This window comes from Falco punctatus (genome assembly GCF_963210335.1).
Source record: "Falco punctatus genome assembly, chromosome: 3".
NCBI lineage: Eukaryota > Metazoa > Chordata > Aves > Falconiformes > Falconidae > Falco > Falco punctatus.
In genome coordinates, this window is record NC_137582.1 from 55,608,026 (window position 1) to 55,620,419 (window position 12,394).

Below are 12,394 nucleotides of genomic sequence, written 5' to 3' on the forward strand. Positions count from 1 at the left end.
TTTCTTTTTTTTTTTTTCTTTTTTTTTTCCTGAGTAAGAGCAAAGAACTGTAGCTCTGTTCTGCAGGGAAGAAGAGCCTCTTGGACTGTATCTGACACTCCATTCCATTTCAGATTTATCCCAAATGGAAACTGAAAACGTGACATTTCACCGGCCCTTTATTTATTAATGATATCATACTTTGCACTTCCATAGCACCCTATCAAATTGTTTGCTAAATGTGAAAAGCTAGACAGGGGCCAGCGTGTAAACACAGCCCTTTGCATCTTCTTTCTGCATCTGGAACCTCTGCAAGAGCTGCCACACCCTAGCTTTTTCATGCCAGTGGGAGATAAAATGCTGGCTGTGCTTTTAAATTCTCTGGAGAGTAGAGCACAGGGACAAAGCCTTGTTCCTTCATCCTTGTGCGGTGCTGTGTGACCTAAGCAAGCAGGTAGTTGTGTGCCCGAACATGTTATCTTAAACCTTTTCAAAGGCAGGTGACAGTGATTCTGGGTCTTCTGTGGATAGTCCTAGACTCTTTGCCAGCTCTGCTGTCCCGGTTGTATTAAAAGTCTTAAGGGATACTAATTAGGTCAGCCTATTAAAGTAGAAATTAAAAATTAACACCTCTTTTTAAAGTTAGGTAGTCTGAGAAACACAGGCCATACTGTCATGCCCAAGGTGATAAGAGGAAGTCAGTGTCAGAGTTTGGAATGGGACCCAGCACTCCTGGCTCTTCTGCCAATATGGTAACCTTGTTTGTCTCCCTTAAATTTAAATCATGTTGCTCTCACATTCTTGAATTCAAGGACTGGAACCTTGCCCTTTGTTCAAAGGATGCAGCACAGAGCAGGTGATATGCACAAAATGGGTGAAAGAGTGTGAGGGGAGGGGTTTATAACCCCCTGAACAGCAGGACTTAAGAAAAATTATTCTATTAGTTATACAAATGTAGTCATATTTTAAATGCGGTCTTTAGAACTAGGAGACTAAAAACATTTTATTTTTAAGAGATAGCTTAGATTCTGCACAAATTGATGTCTCTTGCCTGGGGAAGTTTCCTATCTGCCCCAGGCAAGAGGGTGAGGGGATTTTTCAAACCCTGTTTATAAGCCTTTAGGAAAATTGGATTTGCAACATACAGTAATCAAAGTGATTTTGATGTTTGTGAGCAGGAGATCGCCTTGGATCTGAGTGATATGGGAAATACAATAGGGTCACATTTAATGGGGTTCGGTTCTTCTTGAACAAGTATAAACACTGTGTAACTAGAATTAGTTTTGCTTCAGCATCAGGAGTGCATGCCTTTCTTCCTACTTTTTCCTCATTAGCTAAGGTAATGGAAATCCAAAAAAACCTTCTCTGTCTTCTGTAGCTCCATATAAAAATATTTCTTTTTAGGAAGTCTTTCTCCCTTGGAATGTTTGAAGAACTCCCCATTCAGTGTTCCTGTGCTCAAGAATGATTAGCGTCGTTCATTTACACTTTGCCAACAGTAACTCTGTGATTTGAGAATTGGCATTGATGATCTTCACCTTGACATGGAAGATCCTGAGATGGAGCTCCCTTTGTCCTAATTGCTTTGACTGTGCATATCAGCACAAACAGTTTGATGGAGAAACTTCACCATGCAGGCTTTCTAGCTTGTAATTACCCTTTGTGGGCACTTGCACCGTTCTCAGAGCTATCTGTTTGGTAATGACCACAACACAGATCTGGATGTAGGAGAAATTATCTAATCACGTGGCAGCCTTTATAGTCCTCCTTACTGATTTGCAAGTTCAGGAAAGAAGAGACATTTATATATGGTTTGTTGAGCCTTCCTCTTCTGTCTAGTGTGCGGTTCTCCGGCTTCGCCCACAGCTATGGGATGCTGCCTGTTGGGACAGCGTGGCATAGAGCCTGACTAGCAGGATGCGACCATCTCTCTTAGGTGTACAGACGGGTGCATGCCAGGTTCTTTTCCCTTATGCTCCCCTTGACAGTGCTTGCGCGGGCCATACTTGTCTTCTGTCAGCAGTAGCAAAAGCAGAACACACTGGAAGGGTTTGCAAGTGATGGTGGAAAATCCTGAATCACAGGCAACTCTTGAGAATCCACTAAAATTTTCCCTGCTAAAGAGATTGTTAGCATGTATTTGATAAATGCTTACTTATTTATCTATGAAGAGTTATGAAAGGTGTCACCTACCTGATGAGAAGGTGTCACCTACTACTAATCTGTCCCCCCAGGAGTCTTTTGCTGAGTATGTTCAGCCCACAGTACCTGACTACCTGTGTGTCTGGCTGGATGGGACGTGTACCTCAGCAGCCTGTGCTCCGCTGCCTCGATATTCTAGTCTCCCCAGAGAGGCTGTGGTGGCAAAACAGCTGAGACTGACCTGAGCCTTTGCCTGAGCTTGTGCTGACAGCTGTTCTCAGCGGACCCAGCTATAAATTAGTGCCCGGTCAGGTAGGATGGGAGTCAAAAGCAGCAAAGTTGTTCTGTCTGGTGTGGGTAACAGAGACAGGCACCTCAGTGGCAATAGTCTGTGCGCACGGGATTGCTGGGACCACTGACCTTTTTCAGCTGACTCCCAGAGCAGGCCTGCCATCTCACACCCCTCTGATCGCTCTTCAGCATGGAGGCAGGAACATTGAACACTGCTTTAATGAAGGATTGGGAGGAGGACGAAGGGAAGTTTGCAGTGTGCTGCGTGAGCGTGCAGGCAATGCTCAGCCGTGTTTGCTCCCGTGGCACCACCCTGTTGCGCTAAGACTGACAGGAAGACAGGAGCGTTAAAAAAATGGCCACGTGCCAATGAGTCCATTTTAAAGAGCCAAAATGGGCTCCTCCATTCCTCTCACAGTCACTAGCTGGAAAACACAGTTTTACCATGAAGGGCAACGGAGATGCCTTATATATGAACATTACGAGAGCTAGATGTTCAGTGAAGAGAGAGCTCCCCAGCTACGGACTGTGGTCAGGATAGAAATTTTGTAGTCAGTACATTTTTACCTGTTTATTCCCCACCACCCCATCCCAACTTTGTGTAAATCTTTTGGCTTTGTTGGTTTTTGTCTGCCCCTTAACTTCACATTATAAAGGGCTCTGACACCTGAAAACCACATGACACTAGCTTTCGGTAGTTCCACGCACAGAACAGCCACCACCGCCTGGCTTCACATCCACTGTCTGAAGCCCACACATTCCCACCCTTGGCTAAAGATGCCATGACTTACATGGAGGCTAAAATTAGCTTTCGGGCTGGTGAGAAGTGAAAGCTGAGGGCTACCACTGACATTTTTTCAATTCTGCTAAGTTACTGAGGGTCATTTTGAGAGGGCGCGTGGCCCCGCTCAGCTACGCCAGCGCCGTGGTGTTTTCTTTATACGTCGGTGGGGAGGGTTGTTGTGTGGAGTACAAAACGCAGTCTCTACTCTCGCTGTCTACAGCAGCTGCCAACTGCGAATGCCCATCATTACGGTCACTAATCACTGCAGGCAGTGCTGTGCCTGGCAGGAGGTAGGCAGCGTGGCATCTAGGTGGGCAGGACACTCTCCTAAATCACTCCTTTTCACCCGAGAAATGCTAGGGAGCTGTGCCAGTCGCCAAGTGTTTTATTCCCTTTTGATTTTTGATAATGGGATACAGTATTTACCTGTGAGATCGATGCTACTCATGTAGCACACCGGTGACATACAGAAGGACCTTTTCTAAGCGGCGCTGTGGGAATTGAGGCCTCTGCAGCAGGGCTGGAAGCCACTTCTTACCTAGCAACTGTTTCTAAGTAGGACAGCCGTTGACTGCCCTCATGGTGGAGTGGATGAATCCTGCAGCACCCTCAGGAAGGGAACCTGGTGCCAGGCACCAGCCGGCCTTCAAAGGACAATGGGAGGACAATGGGAGGAAGCGGAGGAACAAGCGGCAGGGAGTGGGAAGGGTTTTAAAGCCGCAGGACATTGATGGGAAAGCTGCGTCAGGAGGCACACAGGGACTTTTCTGAACTGTTAAGAGGAGAAATGCAAATAAAGGGGAAAAAACCGTAGGATTGTCAGAAAGGGAGCTGGGAAATCCTGTGGCTTGCAAAAGATTTTGTGTGTGCCCCTGGGACTGGAAACGTGGAGCAGGAGTGATGTGAGGGTATAAACTACCCTCCCCTCTCACACTGGGTACGAGAAACTCCACGTCAGCCACAGTGCCAAAAACGCGTGCGTTGGCAGATCTTACCCATGGTAAATGGGGTGATGTGTGATCAGCGCTAGATTTCTGGTGTGCTGTTTTGCAAATGTACACGGTCGTGGTCAGGTGGCTCAGCTAAGAGATGATGGGTGTTTCAGGGCCTATTCATCATTTCCCACTGAAGTCTAATGCTCTGCATTCCTGTTTGGTGCTAATCGCACCAAAAAAATCTGTGCTTTTAATGCCCAGTTAAGCTTTGTACATTCTGAAACCTTCCAGGTAAAAGAACACTCAACTGGTGCTGAGGGGCATCCAGTTTCCTGAGCTTAGGAAAACAGAAGTCTTTTCCATTCATAGATCTTGTTGGATTTGCTCTTCAGTAAGGGCTGTAGTGAATTTCACTTTTTCTTTGATTTTTTCCACAGATGAAGGACTGAACCATGAATGCAAACTCTGCAATCAGACGTTTGACTCTCCTGCCAAACTTCAGTGCCACCTGATAGAACACAGCTTTGAAGGCATGGGGGGCACCTTCAAATGCCCAGTGTGCTTTACAGGTAGGAGGCTATCATGTCCCAGTCATGCTTTTTTTTAACTTGCGCTTGCAGAACGGCACTTACAACTGTGTGGTGTGCTGGTTTTAGGTCAGTTTTAGGAGGGAACATTACGTTTGTGCTCATTAGTAATATTGATTAGAAATCATTTAGAAAGCTGAGCTCCTTGGAAGGTCAGGCATCTATCTGCAAGAGCTGCATTTCAAGCTCTTCTGTTGGAAGTGTGAGTTTTTTTATAATTACAAAAGTGATAGTCTCTTACCTTCCACCACATCACGTTCATTATCTCCATGTTCCAAACTTGCCAAGGTTAAAACTGGCCATAAATTTGTGCTTTAAAGCTACAGATCTTTCATCTAAACTAATGTAACTCAGAGCAGAACTTGGCCTCATGGGCAAGGGCTGCTAGGCATAGCCTGTGCAGCAACATTCTCCTCTGATCCAGTAAGAAAGCCTGCTGGCGTGTGTTTGTTGGCTTGTGGTGAGAAGAAACACCCTTGTAATGTGCTTTAGAAAGCAAACCATGTTGTCTTGCCACAAGTCAAGTTCAGCCTTCCCCTGACACAAGTCCAAGTGTGGAATAATCCTCCCCAAGTCAGTGGTGTTATTCAGTAGTAAAACCCAAGTGAGAAAATAACTTGACCCAGTAGGGCTAAGCACTGCAGTGTTTGGGCCATAACGAGGAACAGAAAAATGCTGTTGTTGGAAATGAAAACACATTAAAAGGATGCCTACTGGGTTGTTGTGAGTTTTTTTAAGGACTTCTTAGTAGAACATTTCATAAAATGATAACCTAAAACATAAGTGTTAATATGTAGCTTACATGCCCAATTTTGCTTTACAAGATGAAAATCAAAGATAATCACAAACATGACAAAACACACTTTGGGTATTCTTGCATCAATGGCATGCTAATTCTGGAAGCCATTCAAGGTTCCTGTTCTACATTAATGGGAGTGAAGCATTTTCATTGATAGGCAAATAGACCCTTTAATACCTTCATTCTACTTCTCTTTGTTTGGCAGCTCCCCTCCCAATAAAACCTAAGCACACCACTACAGAGGAAAATTAAAGTTGAATTTTTCATCTCTCAGATACAGTGGCTGATGATGATTACTACCTCACTGTGTTCAGGTTTCACACATTTCTGTGGGTTACAAAATTAAAAAAATACATAGTTCATCTTCACTGCACAGCTTGTCATGGTGATGTCTGAGCGTGGATAGTACTGCCATAAACAGTTTGCCTGTTAGGCATCTGTGTTCAATAATTCTTTCAGTTAGGCGCCTTTTTTTGTTTTTTCAGTTTTATTACTGATTCTACTTTTTTTTTCCCCCTTGTCTTTGTGTACACTTTACGACATGATTTTTTTTAGTGTAATGCCATGGGTCTTTGATTGACAAGTTTGGGGGTGTTGGAAACGCAATAAGGAGTACCCACTGATGGTTCTCCTTGTGAGCAAGATCCCTGATAAAACTAATCCTTTAATTTTTGAGCCAGTAGCCTTGTAAGATGTGTTAGAGTATGGAGATAAGTTGATTCCAATCTGTGTCAAGCACTTTTTCCTTTTTGCTGATGGGGTAAATAGACACTGAACATTAATCATAAACAATGGTGTTTTATTATCAATATGCCATTAAATTATTTCAGCATGTCTTGCTAGAATATTAACAAGAAATAAAAATCACCAATATAAGTTTTATATGGAAAATGGAATCTGATCTTTTCTTTTTTTCCAGGGTAATGAGAAATGTGATTAAAATGTATGACTCAGAAGAACAATATTCTGATGGTTTTTGTTGCCTTGCAATTAGAATAATTTTAATGATTAGGAGTGGAGTCAAAGTCAAATGCCAGCATCTTTAATAAATCCTTTCCCTGCCTATACAGATTAATATTGTAGATGCAAACTTTTTTAGGTCACAGTGCACCAGGCATCCATCAGAAGTCAGTGCTGCCAACCCAAACACTGCCTCTGGCATATACAATTTAATTATTAATAGTATGTCTCCTAGGTAAACTGTTACACAGTCTTAGGGCCTTGTTTTGTAGTCATTAAAATTGAACATGTTTATATTATTGAAACCCTTGCATTCAGTGTGTAGGCAGAGTTGATCTTAAAGTATCCAAAGAGAATTTACCTGCAGTTCTGTTTCACATTTATAGACATTGCCCCAGTGTAGCTGTGGGATATAATTTTTAGCATTAACACATTTAAATACAGAGCTGTTTGTTAGCTTTAACTTTAGGCACACAGAGTAAACAGGACTTCAGCATGTATGCTTTTCAAACCTGTTGGTTGCTAGGAAATAAGTTTTGTGTGTGTTCAATCAAAGTGCAGTAAGCATGAAGAAATAATTCTGGAGAGAAAATGGCATTTTTAAATTCTTAAAATTTGAAATCTTCATTGGTTGTCCTGTTAGGGTCTTTTTGTTTTTTCTTTGGTGGTTTGTTGGGTTTTTTTAACCAGGCATCTGTTTCAATTCATTCATTTTAAAAGAAGGATCAGTTTATAGCAACAGTGTATTGTGAAATCAGAGTGAGCCAGCCTAATTTTACCTCTTGGAATTGCTGAATGTTAATGAGAAATAGTTGATAAAAAACTCTTCACTTGCAATGCCAAATAATGAAAAGCTTGTTGTTTGTCTAATATTCCAGTGTTTGTTCAAGCAAACAAGTTGCAGCAGCATATTTTCTCAGCCCATGGACAAGAGGACAAGATCTATGACTGCACACAGTGTCCACAGAAGTTCTTCTTCCAAACAGAGCTGCAGGTACTACACTTATTACCTGGGGGTTATAGTTACATATTTGATAGCTGAGTTCAAAGCTTGATTTGCCATGACGTCCTCTGAAACTTACTCATCATCAGGATGGGAATGAGGGAAGGACAAGAGAAATTGCAGGTGATTCAACCCATGCTGCTTCAGAAAGGTGCTGGCAGAAAGCCACCTGGTACAAACCTGAATTTTGGGAGCCACCTTTGGATTCTTGCTCTGTAGGTTGTTGCAGCTCGAGATATTCTTGAGGAGAGAGAAATGGACACTCTATTTTTCTGTTTGATATTCATAAAATATTTACTCAAGCAGTGAATGGAAAATAAGTGTATTCTTTTGTTTCTAAATGTGGAAAGCTAAGCACTGAGGTAGGAGTATAGGGATGGGGGGAGGGGGGAAGTAGACAGAATTTATCTTGGTTTACCTGCTGGCCATTTCCCATAAATACTAACTTGATGAGGAAAAAAATAACAGGGTCAAATGAATGGTACACTGTCTTCTTGTTTGCTGTTGTCAGACTTGTAATGATACTGTTTACTAATGGTAAACTAAACCTCTTTAAGGTCATAGAACTAGATGATCTTTAAGGTCCCTTCCAATCCAAACCATTACATGAATCTGTAAAAGGATGGAGAGGAAGAAATAATCGTTGAACAACATTTGAAAACAATTTTGGATGAAGGGTTTATTTACTATTAACATTCGGCACAGCATGTCTTGCATTGAGAAGTGGTGGTGTGTTATTCCTGATATGGTGTTACACTTTGAGACCACAGCAGAAGATGGTTTCTAAATTATTTTAGTTTATGTTGAAGTATTAAGATAGGCTGACAGAGGAAAAATTTTTGAGGTCTCTGATGGTCTACAGGGATGGAACAAGGAGAAGTACTTGTATATTAAGGCCTTTTCTACATGTGATTTTTATTTAGATTTTTTAGCACTTAATGTTTTTCAGTAATGTTTTATAGCATGGGCTACCATCTCTAAGTCCTTTGACTGAGGTGTCCAAAATTAATTTTGTTTTGAACCAGAGCTGGATTCCATCTCATCAACAGAGGCAAAAGGCTAGTGAGGCATACGCACACGTATGCCTATTTAGTATTTCACTTACTGCAAGTTTTACATGCTGAAAACCTGATATAAATGTTTGGCATGATGATATGCAGTATTTCTTTGGAGAAAATAGTAATCATAGTGTTTAAACCATGCATGAATTCATTGTATGAGAGATTGGTATTTGTATCAATTGCACTGCATTTTCTTTTTCCTAATTTCTTTCTGCATGAAAGCAAAATGGAATAAAACCTTTCTGATAGCCTTCCCTACCTCTTTCTTCATGGACCCCTAGGTCATGGGAGCTCCTGTAGTACCTGCAGTACCATACCTGTTACACTCCAAGGTGCCTGTGTAGTATCTCTCCTATTTTTAATAGACCCAAATCTGTTTCGTTTAGTGTCTGTACCATGTATTGCATGCAAGCTCTGACCCAAAGTGGAAGAGGAAGACAAGGAAAAGAAAATAAAATTTTGGACGTTTAGGGAAAAAAAGACACATACATAGTGATGGACTGAAAGAGGCAAGACTGAGTTTTGAAGTCAGAAAATGGTCTAGGTTGCGTAGAGTTATTGGACTTGGGGGAAAAATAAAGGAGAAACAGTGGAATGAGGAAAGGTCAGAAACTAATTTTGTTATATGTGTTTCTTTCTCAGTATGGATTTTGTAGAATCATTTTCTTTGATTTTTTTTGGTCAAAATACTTGTTGGTTTTTTTTGCAAACTGTTTCCAATAAGGTGAAACTGCCTTTTTTTTTTTTTTTTTAGGAAAAAATACTTCAATATTTTTGGCTTACTGATTTTCATAAATTCTGTTGTTCATCACTGGTTAATCAAAACGAGGAAGCAGGGAGAAGTAGGGACATCAGCAGTTTCTGGAAAAAGAAAGGAGAGATTGTTAGGGAAGAAAAACCAAAAGGAAAAAAGAAAAAAATAACTCTGGAAGAGAGAAGGTGCAGCTAAGCAAAAGACAATTACGGAAAGAAAGAAGCAGAAACAAGAGGATAGAAATTAATTTTAACATCAGAATTCAGACTGAATTTTAAAAAGTCAGAATAGATAACTGAATTCTAAAGATGCAAAATATACAGAGATCCAGGTGTAGTTGTGACATGTACAATCACCTCCTTACTAGTCTGTCCCCCTTAGAATATGCTTTCATTTCAGAATACATGGAGTCCCAAGCAGCTGCCTTCAGCTTTTTTACTGTAATAAAAGCACATGTTTTTCCACTCAGAATTCATCCTTGCCCAAGACTGAGGGCAAGATTTTACTCTGTCCATCTAAGCCTAGTTCATTAAAACTTCAACATAACTGAGGCACCTGGTTTTCTACTGAAGGGTACAGAAGGATGTCGCTACAGAGACACAAATTATGCTCTACATTGGCTAGGTGACAATCAGTGTGTTGGTTGTTCCATGCTGCGGAAGGCTCTTAATAGACCACATCTCCATACCCTTAGAGACAGCCTCTCTCTGGCTTATCTACAGTTGCAAAAAGGAAAAGGTATTCGTTTTCTTATTCACTTAATTCATTATGTTTATTATTTTAATTAACTTGGGTAGCCCCACCCCAGCTGAGAATACATTATATTTAAAAAAATGCAGTACCATCATGCCATTTGCATTTGTTTGTTGAGAACACTGGCTTTCTGCTCTCATCTCCAGTTATCTACCCAGGCTAGTGAAAGGGCAGCAAAGCACTTAGGCAGAGCAGTAGGTACTGACCTTTGGAGTCTGCTTTTGCTGAAAATACATTGATCTTCAGCCCACTCATTTAAAACCTGTTCTAGGAGGCATTGCTTTGTTCAGGCTGAAGCAGTGGAATCTTTGGCAGCTAGCCTCCAGATTATGTTTCTCTGTCCTCTCACATTACCATGGTTTGTGTTGGGGCTTGCATGGAACAGCGTATTTATTTCCTCTATCAGGAACGGTTCCTTACTTTTAATTTAAACATGCATCTGAAGTGCATCTCCCATGCATGAGAGATGTTAATCATCCCAGATTAGAAGCCATGGACAGCACTCCATGGCTGTAGGGCAGAGTAAGAACTTGAACAGGGTAGAGCAGAGCAGAACACAATAGCATAGAAGCCCTATCCACACGTATAGTACAGCTGATAATTAAAGGGAATTAATTCAGGGATACTGAAAATAAATGCATTACAATGATGCTTAGCTTGGTGCTTGGCCCGGTGTGATTCTTTGCTTAGCATTTTCTGACTCCTGTTTCAGGAAGAGTAGGCTATAGGAACATAAGAAACCCCACATACATCTCACCTTGGGGAATTTACTATCCCCTCATTACCAGTCTTCTCAATGCAAAAACAACTAGGACTCTCTTTAGAGTTTTCCTTGATTTTACTCCAGACCCCTGTTAGGAATGCGAGACAATCCCATAGGACCACATTCTGGTGAGAACAGAGAGTAAATGACTAGTCCTGAAAGTTAAACCTGCAATGTATTACTCAACCTTTAAGTTAAATAATGAAATTTAACAGGAATTTGCTCTTTGTTTTAAGATCATCTCCACAGCTTACCCTTCTTCCACCTTTGACACTTCCTTTAAATGGCTTTGTGCTCCATAACTATTGAACCAGGGTTAAATTTTTGGAGATACTACCTCCATAGAAAGGAAGCAAATGAAAATCTTTTGTAACAGTTATAAGGTGTATGTTTTAAGAGTGTTCTGAGGTGTGAATTTTCATACTTACATGTTCAAAAGGCTATGTGGTGTATTTACACTTCTAAAATGGAGTTTTAAAAGTATGTCCCTAAAAGAGTTTATTCTTTAGAATGGAAAGCTTTTAATAAGACGTGCTCAGTACAATAAGGGCTTTTCAGAAATAGGCTTGTAACAATCTTTATGATCAGAAATATATCCCTTCTAGGTATCAGATAAGGAAGCTGCAAGACAGGTGTATTTATAGGGTGCCTAGATGTCTCCCAAAGGTTAAAACTCTTCTAACTGAATACCTGCAATATGACCATATAGTTCTCTGTACAGGGTGGATGTAACTAAAACAGTCCTCTCCATCCATCATCCATAATACTGAACTTCCAATTAATAAGGAAGTAAAGAAACTTATCACTCATTTAACTTAATATTGAATTTTCATTAAATTATGATAAAGTAATTTGTGCCTATTAAAACTTCTCTTTCTTGTCCTCATGCTATTTCCAGTGCCTGTTTCTTTTGCCTTAGTTTTTGAACCTAGGCTTAGGTGTTTGAATGGGTGTTGGTGTTTCCCTTGTCTCTGATGAGGAGCATCCATTCCTTTCCCATTTCCAATCCTAGTGTTACTTCCATAGTCAACACAACATATCGTGGTGTTTGTGGTGAGGAATGAGACACTCTTGTGGGGTATTACCCAGAGTGAATGGATTGATTGATTGATTGATTTTTAAGATGTTGCTGGGTCAGAGAGGTACCAATATCTGGTAGAATTGATGAATAATTGTACTTGTTTCATCAGTGTTTTATCAGTGATGATAGTTAGTTCTGAACGTGATGCTAGCCAAGATTACATGACCTCTCAGGACCATTTTGCCCAGTACAAAGATAATATCTCTTTTTGGTGAATTGGAGCATTTACTTAACATTTTGCTGCAAATAATTAGTTGCCTCTAGGGTAGTTAAGTGTCCCCACTTTACAGACATGAAAACTAGGGCAAAAAAAAATAATTAGATCAGCGGTTGCTTCCCATTCTGTTCAAAAGGGATCTGGCCTCAGTGATTCACGCCCTTGCTGCTTCCCGTCTGGACTCCATCAGCGTAGAATACCTGGGCATGAAGCCATCAGCCTGTAGGATGTTCCAGCTAATACAGAGAGCTGCAGCACTGTTCCTCACTAGAAAAGGAGACCAGG

General features: G+C 40.9%; 1 protein-coding gene across 11 annotated transcripts in view; it reads left to right on the top strand.

Annotated features, from left to right (window-relative positions):
• The window catches only part of ZNF521 (zinc finger protein 521), a 232,863-nt gene that overhangs the window by 197,540 nt on the left and 22,929 nt on the right, over positions 1-12,394 (top strand). For all 11 annotated transcript variants that reach the window (XM_080380562.1, XM_080380567.1, XM_080380568.1 and 8 more), the window contains 2 exons: positions 4,569-4,700; positions 7,356-7,471. In XM_080380562.1, the coding sequence (XP_080236688.1) occupies positions 4,569-4,700; positions 7,356-7,471 (248 nt within the window). The remainder of the gene's footprint in view (positions 1-4,568; positions 4,701-7,355; positions 7,472-12,394) is intronic.